Source organism: Notolepis coatsorum, assembly GCF_963971535.1.
Source record: "Notolepis coatsorum genome assembly, chromosome: 19".
Classification (NCBI taxonomy): Eukaryota; Metazoa; Chordata; class Actinopteri; order Aulopiformes; family Paralepididae; genus Notolepis; species Notolepis coatsorum.
Window position 1 is genome coordinate 30,037,962 of NC_140183.1, and position 20,862 is coordinate 30,058,823.

At 45.3% G+C, this 20,862-nt stretch overlaps 1 protein-coding gene across 1 annotated transcript in view; it reads right to left on the minus strand.

The window, feature by feature from the left end:
- Positions 1 to 20,862, minus strand: part of LOC311246659 (IgGFc-binding protein-like) — a 105,930-nt gene continuing 85,068 nt past the window's right edge. The window contains exons 35-38 of the mRNA XM_084336827.1: positions 20,250 to 20,445; positions 17,575 to 17,838; positions 14,888 to 15,030; positions 1 to 882 (exon numbers count right to left, since the gene is read on the minus strand). Coding sequence (XP_084192953.1) covers positions 568 to 882; positions 14,888 to 15,030; positions 17,575 to 17,838; positions 20,250 to 20,445 — 918 coding nt within the window. The 3' untranslated portion in view covers positions 1 to 567. The remainder of the gene's footprint in view (positions 883 to 14,887; positions 15,031 to 17,574; positions 17,839 to 20,249; positions 20,446 to 20,862) is intronic.

Here is a 20,862-nt window from a genome sequence, read left to right on the forward strand (position 1 = left end):
GGCAGACAGACAGACAGACAGACAGACAGACAGACAGACAGACAGACAGACAGACAGACAGACAGACAGACAGACAGACAGACAGACAGACAGACAGACAGACAGACAGACAGACAGACAGACAGACAGACAGACAGACAGACAGACAGACAGACAGACAGACAGACAGACAGACAGACAGACAGACAGACAGAAGGCATTTAGTAGGTGGCAGACAGACAGATGGACTACCAGGCAGTTTTGTTGCTGAAAGATCTTTAATGTAAATATTTCTCACACACCACCTCCTCCATAAGCACTCATTCTCCAGGTAATAATATGTTTAATGTATGATGATATATATATTCTATACAGGCGTGGGTTATTAAGAAGAACTGGTCATTCGAGTAGAGATAGTTCTGTATGGACAGAACATGTTAAAACATGTTTGACAGGAACATGACATCTCTGGACAGTAACGTGTTTGACATGGCATGGACAGTAATAATATGTGTAATAAAAATATGTCAAATGTATAATTTTTCCTGTGTATAATTCCTTCAAACTGAGGCGGGTGTCCTCAGAACTTTAACCTCCAAACATGTTATTAAGCATGTTGTGCATAGATCCCTTGTTCCCAACTGCGGAATGGTAGAATGAAAATCCCTTCTGTTTCCTGAACTTGTTGCGGTCGCTGGGTTTTGGCTGGGGGTAGCAGGCCCTGACCCCTCCGCTCACCCCACACCGCTCCCATACTCCGCAGGGTTTGTTCAAGCACTCCACCGTCCCTCCATAGCAGGTGCACCGGCGCTGGCAGTCGTCATCTGGGTAGAAGATCTGACCCGATAGAAGATAATGACCCTGGAACCAACAGCCACAGTCTGCCAGCTGCACACAGCTATCCTAAAAGATACAATACATCAAATAGAAAATACATATTCATACCAATTCTTAGTTTGTTCTATTATCCATCCTTCTATCATCCATAGCAACACCACATATCACCGACACACTGATGGGGGATCCCCTTTGAATTGCCCATCTGAGGTTTCTCCCCCTTTTTTCCTATTGCTAGGTTACAGGGAGTTGTTCCTTATCTTCATTGGGGAAAGTCTGGGGTGTTGCAAAATTGAGGATCTTATGGTGGTTTTATTGTGGATCTATTATGATGTTACTTGTTGATCTGTGAAGCCCGTCGAGGCAACTTGTTGTGATTTTGGGCTATACAAATACATTTGACTTGACTTGACATGACATGTCAAATATAAAATACATATGCAATATATCAAATGTAAAATACATATACAATACATCAAATATGCAATACATAAAAAATACACATGCAATATACAATATATATACTAATAATACATTAAAATATACTATATATATATATATATATATATATATATACATCAAATACATTTTTATTATTGTTGTTATTTGTGAACATGAACAACTATCTTCAGAGAGTGGGGAAAGTACTAGGAAGAATTGTTTGCTAAAATGATTCAAAACAAAAATTCAAAACAATTCAATATTTACATTTATATCTTTATATTACTGCATATATATAGAGGCTATAGAGGCTGGTTAAGGATTACATTTGTGCCTCCCTCCCCAGTGATATGGACCCTTTGCAATTTGCATACGGGTCAAACAGGTCCACTGACGATGCGGTCTCTCAGGTACTACACAACACCCTCTCTCACCTAGACAGCCAGAAGGGGGGCTATGTGAGACTGTTGTTCATTGACTATAGCTCAGCATTCAACACCATAGTCCCCACCAGACTGGTGGACAAGCTGATTGAGCTGGGTCTGAGCTCCGCTCTGAGCGCAGGCCTGGATACTGGACTTTCTGAGTGAAAGGCCTCAGGCGGTCAGGGTGGGGGGTCAGACCTCCAACACCATCACCCTGAGTATCGGGTCCCCCCAGGGCTGTCTTCTGAGCCCCCTGCTGTATTCACTCTACACACATGACTGTGTGGCCAGGTTCAGCTCCAACTCCATAGTGAAGTTTGCGGACAACACAGTGGTGGTGGGGCTGATCTCTGACAACGATGAGAAGGCCTACCGGGAGGAGGTTGATGTACTGGCACGCTGGTGTCAGGACAACAGCCTGCTCCTGAACATTGGTAAAACCAAGGAGCTGATCGTGGATTTTAGGAGATTTTCTCTGGCAGAAGATGTCATCAGCCTGCACCACGGCCGGCCGCAGGATATGGGCAAAACGCCGGAGCAGGACTCCAGCCATCACCACTACTGGCCCTGCCAGCAAGAGGCCTCGTCAACAGGGAGACCACCATTGTTGCTGCCAGTCGTCCTGTGACCCGGGGGCACAGGTAGGACACATTACCCCTTCTGCCCCACTTCACTGTATTTTGGGGAATACGACATGTGCAATATAAACCCACAGCTAAAAATGCTAGGCTCACATTCTTGCTTGGGAGTTTGTGGCAATTTCTCTGAAATTTGCTTGGTTGCTGTTTTGTATAACTTACAAGGCCTGTATTTCTAGCACTTAGCCAAGGGCTTATGTCCTTTCTCTCTACCTAAGCCAGTGTTCTTTCTTACGTGGTAAAAATGAACTTGACGGCTTCATTGTACGATGAGGGTTGTGTGTTTCATGTAAATGAGTCCGCAACTGGTGTGCTATTGTTAGCTTACAGAGTTGTACATTATGTAGCGTGTAAACCAAGGACTTCTTGAGTCCCTCTCTTCAGTCTGATATTTTTTCTTTACTTAAGGGTAAAGATAAAAAAATAGCGGGTGGCAAGTTTTTTGCTCGTAGGCCAGAGCCGTGGATAAAACCAGTTTTTTACACAAACGAGGTTATCAGCTGTGGTTGGCGTGCAGAATGTGAAGCTATTACACTACAGGTGTATGTGCTTTCATTTAGCGCACTATACAACTGGTGTCACGGCTCTGCCTTTTTTATTGCGTCGTATCAGGGGTGAGGTGGTTGAGGGGGGTGGACAAATAAACCCTCCCCCCCGGATATAGTTATCAGTCTCCCTGACGAAGATGTTCTCTCTCTCTCGTTGGAGGGGGGGGGGGCTTCCCTGTCTCCCACACCAAATTAGGATAGTGGGACACGGGATTTCCCCGGCCATTGAAGACGTCACAGGCGCATTTTCTTATTGGCCTAGAGACATGTCCGTGACTTACAGGGCCTGTGCTACAGACCGCTGTCATTGTAAAGGATAGATGATGCGATGCAGTCGAGACTGTTGGTCCTTCTGCTCTGCTCTCTAACAGTAGTGTATATTGGGCCGTTTTGTCTACTTAGTCCAATCTGTTACATGAACCTTTTCTTTTTCTTTTTTTTTTTGTTGATCTTTTTCCCCCTCCTTTTTCCTCCGTTTTTCTCCCATCCCAATGTTAGTCGTTATGCCAATTCCCAATCCCCTTCCTGGTCGCTGCGCACCTACCCCCCACAGTCGGTCTGGGAGAGTGGAGGCTATCACGTGCTTCCTCCGGCACACGTGTAGCCAATCAACCGCTTCTTTTCACCTGGCAGCTCAGACTCTCACTGAGAGGGTGTAACGTGTGGAAGGATCACACTACCCCCCTTAGATCCTTTGCTCGCTGAGCAGGCGCCCCGACCGAACTGTAGGAGTCGCTGTTTACAACGACCAGAACCCACCCACCAGCTTTCCCACCCCTTAAAGGACTACTGAGTCCAACATAGGCCTGTCCACAGACAAGGGAATGGAGTTTGATAAAAAGAATGTAGCCACAATCTTTAATAACTTCTTTACATCGGTAGCAGGTAAGCTTGTCTCTAACCTACCTCCCAAGACAGAGCAGTTTGGTGATGACTTTGTTTCCAACTACTATAGCCAACGAGGGGTTAAGGCAAACTCGTTCTCCTTAAGCAAGGTGTCAGTAGTCAAAGTGGCTGCGATGCTGGGCGAGCTCAAAATCAAGAAGGCCACAGGTGTAGATGGCATCAGTGCCAGGTTTCTGAGGGATGCAGCCGGAGTTATAGCTCCACCAGTAACCCATATTATTAACCTCTCCCTGGACCTAGGCAAGGTACCCACCGACTTCAAGAATGCCAAAGTCATCCCTATATATAAAAAATGGAGCAAATCTGACCCCAGCAATTATAGACCAGTCTCAATTTTAAGTGTGTTATCCAAAGTCCTAGAGAAGATAGTCCATGAACAAGTCCAGGAATATGCAAGCAGCCATGACCTCCTGTACGACCTCCAATCCGGCTTTAGGAAGTCTTACTCCACTGAAACATGTCTTCTTTATCTTACAGACAGTATCAGGAGGGAGATAGATTCAGGTAAGCTGTGTGGGCTAGTTCTTCTAGACCTACAGAAGGCTTTTGACACAGTGAACCATGACATACTGCTCTCCAAGCTTAAGGCCTTGGGTATGTCTGAGACAGTGGTCAGATGGTTCTCTTCCTACCTTGCTGATAGGGTGCAGCGGGTTGAGGTCAGTGGCACTATGTCAGAGGCCAAGCCCATTGTATGTGGGGTCCCACAAGGAAGCGTGCTAGGACCTCTCCTTTTTTTACTGTACATAAATGACATGTCAGCAGCATGCTCATGTAACTTGTTTTTATTTGCAGACGACTCAGCCCTGCTAGTCTCACACAAGGATCAGAACACACTAGAACAGATGCTAGGTGAAGAACTTGCAGGGGTCAGCAGGTGGCTTTCGGACAACAGGCTTTCTCTTCACCTAGGTAAAACAGAGGCAGTACTATTAGCCTCCAAGCCCAAGCTCAGGAAAGCACAGGAGTTTAATATCCAGCTAGGAGCTGTAACCCTAAAACAGCAAAAAAAAAGCGAAGTATCTAGGCTGTATGATAGACGGGAGCCTAGATGGGGAGGCTATGGCCTCCCAAGTACTGGGCAAAGTCAACGCCCGCACCAGGTACCTAGCTAGGAAAGCCAACCTCCTTGGCAGAGATAGCCTCAGGCTATTAGCAAATAGCCTAGTACTCTGCCACTTTGACTATGGTAGCGTATCGTGGTTCGAGGGCCTGACAGTGTACATAAAAAAGAAGCTTCAGGTTTCCCAAAATAAGCTAGTAAGGGTGGTAATGGGTCTTGGCCCTCGCACCCACATAGGGAGGAGTCACTTCCAGGAGCTAAACTGGCTTCCTATAGAGGCCAGAGTTACCCAGCTCAGACTGAACATAGTGCACAATATTATAAACCAAAGGTCCCCTAGATACCTCCAAAACTACTTCACCCCGGTCAACGAATCCCACAACCACAGAACTAGAGCAAGCATAGCAAACCTGAAGCCTGCTTCTTTCCGATCGAAACTGGGCCAATGCTCCCTTACTTTCTCTGGAGCCCAGGATTGGAACAAGCTGCCTATCCCCATCAAGCAGAGCTTGAGCCTCCACAGCTTCAAGAGAAGCGTCAGGAAGTGGCTCATGGACAGAATAGAAGATTAGCCCCCTATAGTTTGAATGGGTTTCCAATCAGTTTTTAGTTATTGTGGGGTATACAATTTTAGCGACAGGTTAGTCTTATAATGTTTTAAATGTATGAGTGTTGTGTTATTGTCGTGTTTTTTGTTGTGGCCTAACAGCCCTGGGACCATGACGGAAATACGGGTTTTACTCTTTCTCATGTTATCCTTTGGATCCTTGTTGTGTGTTTTTAATCCATCAATAAATCAACTAACAAAAAAAAACACTGCCAATTGTGTTAGTATGAACGACCAGCCAAGCTGGTAGCAATGCCGAGAGCTGGGCTTGAACCCAGCGTCTCCTGCATTGGTGGCGAGCGCTTTGCCCACTACACCACGTAGCCGCACCTACATGAACCTTTTTCAATTGTTTCACTCACGTTGAGGTCTCTCTGGGAAAACCGCGGTCTTCCCCTCTTACATAAAGAGCAGAATTGATGCGGTTTTTATTCCCAGGCTCAATTTTTATTTTTTATTTTTTTATAGAGGACGAGGCAATTGAAGACTTCACAGGCGCGTTTTCTTATTGGCCAAGAGACATGTCCGTGAGTTACAGGGCCTGTGCTACAGACCGCTGTCATTGTAAAGGATAGATGATGCGATGCAGTCGGGACTGTTGGTCCTTCTGCTCTGCTCTGTAAAAGTAGTGTATATTGGGCCATTTTGTCTACTTAGTCCAATCTGTTATGAACCTTTTTCAATTGTTTCACTCATGTTGAGGTCTCTCTGGGAAAACCGCTGTCTTCCCCTCTTACATAAAGAGCAGAATTGACGCGTTTTTATTCCCAGGCTCGTCGTATAAGAGCCCGTGTCTGTGTCTCTAGTACCGGCTTCCTGCTGCTCGTCCCAGACAGCGAGGGGAAACATTGTGGGGCTCTTTCTTGTTAGAAATTCGGCGTCACTGTTCTCGGGTTCTTTCCGAGCATACACGCTGTTTCATAAATCAGCGTTTGGTCTTACGAGACCGATCAGCGCTGGCCCAGGGTGTTTTTCAATGATTGAATCCGCCTTTTGGGACCGGCAAGTCTTGGTTGCCCAACATCATAAAAACGGCGTTTTTTATGCAGTCGGCTGGGACGTTTTTTTTTTTTAAATCTCTACCGAGCGCCAGTGCACTAGGTTAGGTTGATGTCAAGAATGTGTGTGTCATATAGATGCCACTACGAGTTGCCCTTAACAGTGGTGTGCATTGGTCCATACTATGTTGTACCTTTTTGCACAATGTTAGGTGGGTTGGTCCTTCTCCATTAGTTTCACCCCTCCCTCCCTGCTAAACCGGGGATGGGAGGGGGCTGTCGGGGAGGCTGCTTCTGTCAACTCATCTATGCATCCCTGTGTACGTCCCGGTCCTCTAGGCCCAGGTCGGGCCTTGCCCTCGTTGACCTGTTGGCCTGGGTTAACCCTTTTTAAACCTGAAACGCCTTGAACTGCATTGTATAGCCTGTGTATATGCGCAGTTATGTTTCCGGGGTTTCTTAATGGGTTAAGGGAGCAACCATTTTCTGTTAATAAACATAGGGGGGTGGTTGTCTCCCCGTTGTGTTGGTAGCAGAGTCGACTCTCTGGTTGAGCCCGGGTCTGACCCCGGCTGCCCGAGAGTATGCCCCTGCATGTTTCATGACGTCTGCCAATTGTGTCAAAATCTTTCTCTGAACCTCGACCCCGCGGGATTAATAAATTGGCAGGGTCAGGGTTCGTGGTGGAATCTGTTCGCTGGCGGAGTTGGCTAACTCCGACTCCGCAAGGGTCGTGACCCCATGAGATTGTGACATGGTGCACGGCATACCGAACACCCTTTCCGCCGGGATACTGTTCTTACAGTTAGCCCCTTAGGTGCCTGTCTAGTCCGCAGTGCTCCGGGCGCAGGTCGAGTTCTGCTCTTGTTAAGACCTGTCGGCCTAGATTGAGGGATCAACCTCCTTGGAGGGTTGTCTCCCCGGTGCGCCAGCTGGCCCCACAACATTGTGGGGGGGAAGTCTCCTTGGAGTGCTTCGGAGTGGCGTGCCAGGTGGAGAAGGGCCTTCACCTATTGTAGGCCCGGTCCGATACGCTGGCGATGTGGGGGGTGGTGTCACCAGTGACCGTCTGGTGGGGTCTCGATGCCGCGGCCTCGTTGACCTCGCCAGGCCCCTTTTTCGGGGGGTCCTGGCCCCCATGATGTGGCCTGGGGCTGGGGCCTCCTCCGCGCCCCGCTGCTACAGCCTTGCCACGGGGTCGGGCTGTTTGACCCCGACCCTACGATGTTGGGGGCTGTGACGTGGGTTTTTTGCTTCACGTCCGTTCCCTGGTGGCGTGCGGGATGCGCAACCGAGTAGTCGCGGGCCCTTCTGAACAGAGGTAAGTCCCACGGTCTGCTCACCCTGTGCGTTTGAGGTACTGTTCCCTCTTCGCACAGTCGGGTCCGGTCTCCCTCCCATCCCTCACTAGGGGGGAGAGGGGGGGAGGGGGGGCCGGGCCCTCCCCGGATTCTGATGGTTGTAGGGGACCTCAGCGGGTACATCTGTCGGGCTCTCCGCTCTGCTCCGCTCTGCTCCGCTCTTGTGTTCCAATAGAGCAGAGCGTAAAGCCATATGAAATATAACGAAGGTTATCCTATAACCCTAGTTATATGAATATGGCGAGCGCTCTGCTCTGACTCACTGAGGACCCCATGTGTCTTCAGTTTCGGCGGCTAAAGACTGGGGAAGGAGCTGGTAGTATGGCTATGGCCCCGCTTATATGTGAGCGGATGTGGGCGTGGCCAGGCAGGTGTAGGTGCGTGCAAGTGGTTGAAAGTTTTCATGATAGCATATGATTAAAGGGATAGTTCCAATAGAGCAGAGCGCTCGCCATATTCATATAACTAGGGTTATAGGATAACCTTCGATACTTCTCTCAAACTGTGAAATTGCTCAGCAGAGGGTGGGACACATATAGAGAAGGTCTACCTGATTGGTCAAATCAAACAGGTGCTCCAATCAAAACAATGTCTGATACATCAAAGAAAGTCTGTTCAGTGGGTCCTTGTCAACTTGTAAAGTCGGCCAACCAAGTGGTAAATACAGGTGGTAAACTAACCAAGTGGTAAATACAGGTGGTAAACTAACCCAGGGGTTACCAAAGTCGGGGTCGCGACCCACAGGAGGGCGGGTCGACAGATGATTTCAAAAAAAGAAATCTAAAAAATCAAAAAAAAAAATGACTTTTTTTGTTTGTTTTGCAGTCAGGCCACTGAACTTAGAAGCAGGCCAGGACAGTGTTTCTAGTGGCAGCAGCGCAATAGTTAGATAACCTAGGTGGGGAACAACCATGAGATCACTGCAACTCACACAAGTATCTCTCTCTCTCTCTCTCTCTCTCTTGCTCTCACACACACACACAAAAGGAGCCGCATGTGATTGGTGGCAGGCAGGGCCGCCTGGGAGAAATGCGAGGCCCTGTGCGAGATTTAAACGCGAGCCCCCCCCCCCCCCCCCCCCCCCCCCCCCTAAAAGGTAAAAAAAAAACTAAAAAAAATCATACAGTCAACATATTCTTAAATAATAGCGCTGCCCGAGGCTGGGCATGATACAGTCAACATATAGCAAGAGAGAGAGCGAGAGAGAGCTCCCGTTCTACAGTCAATATACAGTGTTATCGCTGCACAGACCCGGCAATTCCCCTGACCCTCCACCAGAGCAAGGCCAGAGAGAGAGAGAGAGAGACACATTGGAAAGAAACAACCCAAAACCAGAGCAAATTGAAATGCTATTTGGCCCTAAACAGAGAGTACACAGTGGCAGAATACCTGAGCACTGTGACTGACCCAATACTAAGAAGATCCTTGACTAGGTACAGACTCAGCGAGCACAGCCTAGCCATCGAGAAAGGCCGCCATAGGCAGACCTGGCTCCCAAGCGAAGACAGACCCACTGCACACAAGATGAGGTGGAAACCGAGCTCCACTTCTTAACAACCTGCCCACTATACCAAGACATACTTCCCACAAATTGCAAACACCCAAAGAGACTTTGAAAACATCGACAATAACTCAAAACTCCCATACCTACTGGGAGAAATACAAGAATGTGAAATAAAGCCCATTTGAATTGAAGAGAGAGAGATAGATAGAGCATGTCTGTGTGTTAGAAAGAGAGAGATAGAGAGAGAGCATGTCTGTTTGTGTGTGTGTGTGTTAGAGAGAGAGCATGTATATGTGTGTTAGAAAGAGAGAAATATATAGAGAGAGAGCATGTCATTTTGTGTGTTAGAGAGAGATATAGAGCATGTCTGTGTGTGTTAGAAAGAGAGAGAGAGAGAGAGAGCATGTGTGTTTGTGTGTTAGAGAGAGAGAGAGCATGTCTGTGTGTGTGTGTTAGAGAGAGAGCATGTATGAGAGAGATAAGCAAAGATGAGCCCCTAAAGGATATTCAACTTTTAATGGAAGAACAAAACAGAAGGAAAAGATAACTTCACAAAGGCAACATGAATATACATAGATCCAAAAGGACAAAGATCAACACTTAAATCCAAAGAGAAGAGGGTCTATACCAGAGAAAACAAAGTAGCAAGGAGCCAATGGCCGACATCAGCTAAATAGGCTAACTGCAAATAGAGTAGCCAGGTACTGACACCAGGCCACACACCGTTAGCTACTACAACAGCTAGCCGGCCCGTTTGGCTCAATATAACGTTAGCTACGTTAGCTAGCCGGCCCGCTTTGGCTCAATATAACATTAGCTACAACAGCTAGCCGGCCCGTTTGGCTCCCGAGAGAGAGAGAGAGAGATATATCCACGGCGGGAATAGAATAGAGTGCATTAAAAACTCACCAAACGTCCAAGAGGATGGAGACAACCGCGTGGAGTTGACGAAGTTCATCTGCCGAATGACCGTCCTCTTCATCTTGGCATAACAATGCTGCACGTGCTCTCTCTAGGTTAGCTAACGCTAGTTAGCCTTTAGCTAAGCTAGCTACTAGCCGACATCATCATGGCTATCCCGACTGAACCACACGTTAGCACTCGATATTATAACGTAGCTAAAGCTAACTAGCTGTCCCTGCCTTTAGCTAAGCCGACATGGCTAGCCTGACTGAACTGTCTAACATGCAACAACTTTCATCTTCAGTCCATCTGCCGAATGACCGTCCTCTTCGTCTTGGCTGGCATAACTAAGCATAACCTCCAAAGCTGCACGCGCAAAATAGTCAAACGCAGCTGACGCACGCCGGCGTACACATGATGTAACCCCTCCCTTCGTTGAAACCAATAGTATGTCTGCTGCAGAGCCCCAGAGCTCCAATAGTGTTTATGTCTGCTGCAGAGCCAGGAACAAGTCAGACACATTCTACAAACGTGTCTAATGTGAAATATATAAGCATATAAGCAAAACTCGATTTTAGGTCTGTGATGAGAAAGGGCCTCGCGGGAAGGGGGGCCTCGCAAAAAATAAAAAAAAAAATAAAAAAAAATAATAAAAAAAAATAATAAATACATTTTTTTTTTTTTTTTTTTTTTTTTGCGAGGCCCCCCTTCCCGCGAGGCCCTGTGCGACCGCACTGCTCGCACACCCCCTGAGGCGGCCCTGGTGGCAGGCCACGTGAGCGGATCGGCGCGGCCGAGAAATCCGCTCTTCGCTCTTTAAAGCTTGGTCCGCTCCGCTAATCGCTCATGTTGACCCCGCCCCCAAGTCGCTCTCCGCTCGCTCCCCGCTCACCTTGAATCGAGCGCTCCCCGCTCCCTGCGCCAGATCGCTCGGCAGATTTTTTTTTTTTTTTGGAGCATGGTGTAAATTAGCTCAAACTACAACAGTCTACACCCCCTGGGCCCCTTAACAATTGTTTGTATTGAGCCGCATTGTAATTGTACCCATTCTGCAATGTTAAATAACGTTGTTTATCCATTCACTAGCTCTATTAAGCGATGATAGGCTAGCCGAGCTACAATGCTATGGTCGCTGCCATTAACGTTAGCATGTAAGCTAACGACTACAACAATGGCGTCGATACTTTTTCTAACAGGAGTGAGTGACAAAGCCTGAACAGGATATCACAGGTTCACCCTTCTCATTGGTTGAAAATGGCCTTCATGTTTGTAGATCGCCATCTGTTGCTTTGGCATTGTACTGCATGTATATATTACATCAACAGTGTTAAACCACTGTGAGCGGCCTGGAGTGGATTGGAGCGGAGGAGAACTCTCGCTCCGGACGTCGCGCCGACTCATTTTAAAACCCACTCCTCGCTCACGTCAAAACCGCCCGCGCCGATCACGCGCCGCGCCGCTCACATGGCCTGATTGGTGGAGGCGGGACCCTTACAAAAAACTGTTGTTGCTAATCATTGACACATGCTAGCCTGTAATAATCCCCCCCAGAAAAATCTAATTTGCATTTGATATATTGCAAATATATGCCATCACACACACTGGCATTTAAAGGGTTAGAATTATAAAATTAATATGTGGTGTTATGATCAGGGCTGAAGTTGAATAAAAGATTGGTGGTAAACTAACCAAGTGATAAATACAGGTGGTAAACTAAACAAGTGGTAAATACAGGTGGTAAACTAACCAAGTGGTAAATACAGGTGGTAAACTAAACAAGTGGTAAATACAGGTGGTAAACTAACCAAGTGGTAAATACAAGTGTTAAACTAACCAAGTGGTAAATACAGGTGGTAAACTAAACAAGTGGTAAATACAGGTGGTAAACTAACCAAGTGGTAAATACAGGTGGTAAACTAACCAAGTGGTAAATACAGGTGGTAAACTAACCAAGTGGTAAATACAGGTGGTAAACTAAACAAGTGGTAAATACAGGTGGTAAACTAAACAAGTGATAAATACAGGTGGTAAACTAAACAAGTGGTAAATACAGGTGGTAAACTAACCAAGTGGTAAATACAGGTGGTAAACTAAACAAGTGGTAAATACAGGTGGTAAACTAACCAAGTGGTAAATACAAGTGTTAAACTAACCAAGTGGTAAATACAGGTGGTAAACTAACCAATTGGTAAATACAGGTGGTAAACTAACCAAGTGGTAAATACAGGTGGTAAACTAAACAAGTGGTAAATACAGGTGTTAAACTAACAAGTGGTAAATACCAGTGGTAAACTAACCAAGTGGTAAATACAGGTGGTAAACTAACCAAGTGGTAAATACAGGTGGTAAACTAACCAAGTGGTAAATACAAGTGTTAAACTAACCAAGTGGTAAATACAGGTGGTAAACTAACCAAGTGGTAAATACAGGTGTTAAACTAAACAAGTGGTAAATACAGGTGGTAAACTAAACAAGTGGTAAATACAGGTGGTAAACTAACCAAGTGGTAAATACAGGTGGTAAACTAACCAAGTGGTAAATACAGGTGGTAAACTAACCAAGTGGTAAATACAGGTGGTAAACTAACCAAGTGGTAAATACAGGTGTTAAACTAAACAAGTGGTAAATACAGGTGGTAAACTAACCAAGTGGTAAATACAGGTGGTAAACTAACCAAGTGGTAAATACAGGTGGTAAACTAACCAAGTGGTAAATACAGGTGGTAAACTAAACAAGTGGTAAATACAGGTGTTAAACTAACAAGTGGTAAATACCAGTGGTAAACTAACCAAGTGGTAAATACAGGTGGTAAACTAACCAAGTGGTAAATACAGGTTGTAAACTAACCAAGTGGTAAATACAAGTGTTAAACTAACCAAGTGGTAAATACAGGTGGTAAACTAACCAAGTGGTAAATACAGGTGTTAAACTAAACAAGTGGTAAATACAGGTGGTAAACTAAACAAGTGGTAAATACAGGTGGTAAACTAACCAAGTGGTAAATACAGGTGGTAAACTAACCAAGTGGTAAATACAGGTGGTAAACTAAACAAGTGGTAAATACAGGTGGTAAACTAACCAAGTGGTAAATACAGGTGGTAAACTAACCAAGTGGTAAATACAGGTGGTAAACTAAACAAATGGTAAATACCAGTGGTAAACTAACCAAGTGGTAAATACAGGTGGTAAACTAACCAAGTGGTAAATACAGGTGGTAAACTAACCAAGTGGTAAATACATGTGGTAAACTAACCAAGTGGTAAATACCAGTGGTAAACTAACCAAGTGGTAAATACAGGTGGTAAACTAACCAAGTGGTAAATACAGGTGGTAAACTAAACAAGTGGTAAATACCAGTGGTAAACTAACCAAGTGGTAAATACAGGTGGTAAACTAACCAAGTGGTAAATACCAGTGGTAAACTAACCAAGTGGTAAATACCAGTGGTAAACTAACCAAGTGGTAAATACAGGTGGTAAACTAACCAAGTGGTAAATACAGGTGGTAAACTAACCAAGTGGTAAATACCAGTGGTAAACTAACCAAGTGGTAAATACCAGTGGTAAACTAACCAAGTGGTAAATACAGGTAGTAAACTAACCAAGTGGTAAATACCAGTGGTAAACTAAACAAGTGGTAAATACAGGTGGTAAACTAAACAAGTGGTAAATACCAGTGGTAAACTAACCAAGTGGTAAATACAGGTGGTAAACTAACCAAGTGGTAAATACAGGTGGTAAACTAACCAAGTGGTAAATACAGGTGGTAAACTAACCAAGTGGTAAATACAGGTGGTAAACTAACCAAGTGGTAAATACAGGTGGTAAACTAACAAGTGTTAAATACAGGTGGTAAACTAAACAATTGGTAAATACAGGCGGTAAACTAACCAAGTGATAAACTAACAAGTGGTAAATACAGGTGGTAAACTAAACAAGTGGTAAATACAGGCGGTAAACTAACCAAGTGATAAACTAACCAAGTGGTAAATACCAGTGGTAAACTAACCAAGTGATAAACTAACCAAGTGGCAAATACCAGTGGTAAACTAACCAAGTGTTAAATACCAATGGTAAACATGTTCCATGACACCCAAGTTTATGAGTTGTGACGTATCGTTGACTTTTCACCTTTTGTGTTGCAAATATACTTTATTTAGAACATGGAGCATCATGAGACGACATCAGAAATATGATGTTGACCTGCTGGGATTCCGAAAAGTTTATCAAACTAACTGGAAGAAAAGTGAAGTCATTAGGCGGAATCTGCTGCCTTGGATCTGCTTGATCCTCACTTTCTGACCTAACTATCACCTCATATATATGACTTGGTCACATGATAAATGTACAACTTTACAACTTTGACGAGAATCGACACCATGACTCCTCTTTTCTTAGTCAGTCTGGATAAGACAGAGAAGAGAGGAAAAGAGAAGAGAAGAGAAGAGAAGAGAAGAGAAGAGAAGAGAAGAGAAGAGAAGAGAAGAGAAGAGAAGAGAAGAGAAGAGAAGAGAAGAGAAGAGAAGAGAAGAGAAGAGAAGAGAAGAGAAGAGAAGGGAAGAGAAGAGAAGAGAAGAGAAGAGAAGAGAAGAGAAGAGAAGAGAAGAGAAGAGAAGAGAAGAGAAGAGAAGAGAAGAGAAGAGAAGAGAAGAGAAGAGAAGAGAAGAGGACATCACACCTGGCTAAGTAGGTAACCATGGTTACAGATACAGCCCTCGCCGGGTGGGTCTTTGCAGTCAGTGTGATGAGTCAGGGAAGAGCAGGTGGCAGGACAGCTGGGAGCCGAGATACTGTAGAGACTGTTGACTGAACACTGCATGACTGACACACACACACACACACACACACACACACACACACACACACACACACACACACACACACACACACACACACACACACACACACACACACACACACACACACACACACACACACACACACACACACACACACACACACACACACACACACACACACACACACACACACACACACACACACACACACACACACACACACACACACACACACACACACACACACACACACACACACACACACACACACACACACACACACACATACACACACACATTTAGAATCTTTATTTATGTCCACATAAAGACAATGTTTAAAGTGTTGAGTGAGTTCAGTCCAGTCCATTGTCTCACCATCTGTACGGTTTTATTGTTCATCTCACAAAGAAATTTGCGAGGAATATGTACATTTGAGAATAGGTGCTGAACTTTGACCAGGGCTATCTGTCTGACTGCTTCACGTTTCATGACGAGTGGCAGGGGCGATGAATCAATTAAATCTAATCTGGCTGAGTAATCAGAGATAATTTCACTCACTTGTTGTTCCCATTCACCTGCCACATTAAATTTATGACCCAGATATGTATATGTTTCATGACGTGAGTAGACTCTCAGTGGCTTGTTATCAACTGTAAATGTGGGAATTATATCTGATTTTTCCCGGTACCAGCGGTTTTCACACACACACACACACACACACACACACACACACACACACACACACACACACACTCTCTCTCTCTTAGCTGTCCATCGTGTTCGATGATGACACTTGCTCCAGGGATGGGGTGAGGGGGGGTTAGCGACGCTGCCGCTGGTGCCACTTCTCTTGGGCGTTGAGTCCGATCCTTGAGCCGCACACCCATCCACAGATGGTGCAAGGGAAGCCAGATACCTGGGGGATGCCAGCCGCCCGCTGATGTCGTTGCGTGCGCCTCTCAGATCTTCGGTCTTGGTTCGTTTGGTGTATTTGGGAAACTGCAGTGGCACAAGTGACTTGCCAGGCTGATCTGTCGAGTGCCAGAGTTTCAAGCTGCGTGATGTTTGCACACTTTAGGAGGTCCCTGGTGTAGTCCTTAAAGCGTCTCTTTTGGCCTCCAGCAGCCCGCTTTGCTCCTCTCAGTTGGCCATAGAGGACTTGGCGGGGCAGGCGGTGGTCAGGCATACGTATGGTGTGCCCTATCCAACGAAGATGTTTTTTGGCCACAGCTGCGGCCATACAGATTGAGTTGGTGTTGTTGAGGATGTCTGTGTGGGGGACTCGATCTTCCCAGGTCAGGCTGAGGATCCTTTGGAGGCAACGGATGTGGAAAGCGTCCAGGTTGGTGATGTGCCGGTGGTATGGGGTCCAGGATTCTGCTCCATAGAGCAGAGTGGAGAGACATTTGGTGCTGATCTTCAGGTTTCGGTTTTCAAAAACCCTGCTGCGTAGGCGTCCAAAGGATGATGCTGCTTTATTGATACGTGTGTGTATCTCCGCGTCAAGGGAGCAGCATGAGGACAGAGTGGAGCCGAGGTAGGTGAAATTATCCACTGTTTTGAGTGGAACACAGTTTATGTGAAAACTGGGAAGTGTAGAGGTTCGGGAAGTGAGTTGGAACATAACTTCGGTTTTTTTGTATGTTGACCTGGAGACCGAAGGATTGGTACAGGCTGGATATGGTGTCAAGAGCATGCTGCATAGACTCTGGACTGTGAGCTAAGATGGCACAGTCATCAGCGTACTGTAGCTCACATACTTGGCAGGATTTTGTCTTTGTGTGTGCCTGGAGCCGGCGGATGTTGAAGAGACTACCATCAAGGCGGTATTCCACATGGACACCGTCTTCATGTCCCAGGGCTCGGCGGAAGAAGCAGGTGACGGCAGAGAGGAGGAGATTAAAGAGCACCGGAGCCAAGACACAGCCCTGCTTCACCCCAACATTAACCTTAAAGGATTCTGACTGGAGTTCACCCCCTGGACTCTGGCTTGCATGGACACACACACACACACACACACACACACACACACACACACACACACACACACACACACACACACACACACACACACACACACACATGACTACACCCTGCACCATATGACTACACACTGCACCATATGACTACAACCTGTACCATAAGACTACACCCTGCACCATATGACTACACACTGCACCATATGACTACAACCTGTACCATAAGACTACACCCTGTACCATATGACTACACACTGCACCATATGACTACACACTGCACCATATGACTACACCCTGTACCATATGACTACACCCTGCACCATATGACTACACACTGCACCATATGACTACACCCTGTACCATATGACTACACCCTGCACAATATGACTACACACTGCACCATATGACTACACCCTGTACCATATGACTACACCCTGCACAATATGACTACACACTGCACCATATGACTGTGTGTATGTGTGTGAGAGAGAGAGAGAGAGAGAGAGAGAGAGAGAGAGAGAGAGAGAGAGAGAGAGAGAGAGAGAGAGAGAGTGTGAGTGTGTGTACACGCATATGCGCATACTTACAGCAGAAGTCTTGTCTTCTCCAGTTCTCCACCACGCCACCCTCCACCTGACAGTCCTCCACGTAGACAGCGATGATGTCACAGGCCGATGCTGCCTTGCCATTGGCCAGCATCATGTCATAGACACAGTCGCTGTGGTATTGATCAGAGTCCAAGCGCTCCATACAGTCTCGCAGAGGGCCATCCTTAGCCACGATGACATCACAGGCTGCCGTGAAGGGGGGTGGCTTGATTCCAGGTTGGATGGACGGAGCACAGTTCTTACCTAGTAACACACACACACACACACACACACACACACACAGTCCTTACCTAGTAACACACAGTTACCTAGTAACAAACACACAGTTACCTAGTAACACACACACAGTTGCCTAGTAACACACACACACAGTTGCCAAGTAACAAACACACAGTTACCTAGTAACACACACAGTTGCCTAGTAACACACACACAGTCCTTACCTAGTAACAGACACAGTTAACTAGTAACACACACAGTCCTTACCTAGTAACACACACAGTCCTTACCTAGTAACACACACAGTTACCTATACACACAGTCCTTACCTAGTAACACACACACAGTTACCTAGTAACACACAGTTACCTAGTAACAAACACACAGTTACCTAGTAACACAAACGTGGTCCTTACCTAGTAACACACACAGATACCTAGTAACACACAGTTACCTAGTAACACACACACACAGTCCTTACCAAGTAACACACACACAGTAGTAACACACACAGTCCTTACCTAGTAACAGACACAGTTATCTAGTAATAAACACACAGTTACCTAGTAACACAGACATGGTCCTGACCTAATAACACACACACAGTTACCTAGTAACACACACAGTTAATTAGTAACACACACACAGTTTGACATGATTGACCATGATATCCTAATTAATCGGCTTGAAAGGTTAGTGGGTCTGTCTAGCTATGTACTAAACTGGTTTAGAACATACATCAATGGAAAAAAATACTACGTCTTTCCAATGGCAGAGTTCAATCTGGATTTAATACCACCAGGCGCCCCTGACAGGGCAGCAAAAACCGTGAATGAAATCTACTGTAAGTACAGTTACTTTTTTGTAATGCAAATTGTTCCACCATTTTTCATCTGATCGAGCCACGTTTTTTTTCCTAGATGTTAGAAGGTAAAGAAACGAACTACCTTCTATTTTATGGCAATAACGTTCAGGTTTGTTCGACCCATATTTGAGATATGATCCCAAAAATAACTTTAAAAAAAAAACTTCTCGCTGGAAGTCAGATGATTGACAGGGGCTGGCGTGAGCTGGGAAGTGTAGTTTTATGAAATTCAAAAGCCCATCGAAAGCCCTGGGTCTCCTCGTTCATAGGACTACACACATGTATGACAGTTTGCTTTACTTCCGTCTAATTCATCCGGTTTCCGTCGGGATGTGCTGAGATATTTATAAACTCATAATTTCGCTAATAACACTTCAAATCATTGCTAAACAAACATAGTGCTGAAAATACACTTTGACTGCTGTTTTGACAGGGTTAGGGTCTTTACTCAGAATAGGTCTTTCCAAATTAATGCAGCATGGTTTATCTTGTGTTATCGGGGAGCGTGTTTTCAGAGATAGGGCAGTATATTTGCAGAGAGAGATGGGGCAGTCTATTTGCAGAGAGCACATAAGTCTATTACCCCAGTAATAACATTACAATTGAATTAAATTAAATTAGGCCTGAATGAGTTGTGCGTTCCTCCTGGCCACCGGCAACGACAACAATTGCAGATTATCGGTACATTGACAGAGTAGAATGCCTTTCTATTCACATAACTGAATTCATTGATTGATGGAGCTTTGACAGCTACATGGGTACAGTCTATTTGTCCGATGATGTTGGGTAACCTGGCGTAAAATCCTCTCTTGACCTCGGCCTGCTGTTATTATTGATATGGGTATTGTATGTAGTTGGGGGTTGGGGAAATTATGACACCCAACACTGCAGGCATAATCCTTGGGAAATGCCAGAGCGATCTCCAAAATCATGCTGAGAAGAATCCCAGGTTTGAGAGGACTTGTGCACGGGGATTCATGCGTGTTGTTTCATGCTCCAATCTGGGTCCCAAATTGTGGTACAAATCAAGGAGAATGTGTCTCGGGTAGCGGAATATATTTAGGAGCCACTCCGTGCTCTCTGCAAATACGGTATATCTGCCCTGTCTCTGAAAACACGCTCCCCGCGGAGCGCGCCGCGTGACAACTCTTCCGATAACACAAGATAAGCCATGGTGGATTCATTCGGAAAGACATATTCCAAATTATATTTATAGAGTTTGACAACAATTAATTTCTCTATTTTACAATTAACTATAATTAATTATGAGTCATACCGAAACACATCGGTGTTGAAACTCTAATGCATGAAAAAGTATTCCGTCTGTTGCAGTTTTCCTATTCCACCGCTTGGTGCCATGTACGCACGGTCGGAGCTGTGCGTAGATGTACGCACAATCTCAAACACGTTCATATTGATAAATCCCACATTTTGCTTAGAAAAGATTGTACGCACAGTTTACGCACATTTCTGTGCATACGCAGCATTAATAAATGAGGGCCCTGGTCTTAACAGTGTAATAGTTAACAGAAAGGTAGTTTAATCCCTACTGATCTTAACAGCTTCTTACACTCATGAGAGCAGCCCGGTACACTGGTCAGCCATTGGCTCACTCCGAAGTCCTTAGCAGTGGCTGCTGGCTTCCCATTGGGTAGCGTGAGGTCGTCGTCTGGGTTAGCATTCAGGTTGCCACAGAGACCATAGACTGCATTCGTATAGGTGGTTGCCAACTTCACCTTTACCACACTCGACCAATCATAGGAGACCTTGGAACAAGAAATTAGCAGCAGTCTAAGACCCATTATACAATGACATGCACATTTCTTGATTCTGATTGGCTGAAACAGTCAAGTTACCTGTTGTTATTTCGTATAACACACTCCATGTGACCCCAGATCCCTCCCACAACCGAATTACTTTTTTTTCTGTCTGAATCAATCCGCCATAGATAGAAAAATGGAAGTATGAATAGCTTTTGAACGAATCCTCCAAAAAAGATAGTCAAGTGGAATATGTTAGTTCGTTACATACACATGGATTATGTAATTAATTTGACATGACCCATTGTGAAACAAAAGAAAAATCGTGGACATAAAAAAAAATAAAAATGGCCGTCGATCTTTTTATTTAATTTTTTGTCAGATTTGATTGATTGATTGGTTGAAAATTGTATTAACAGATTG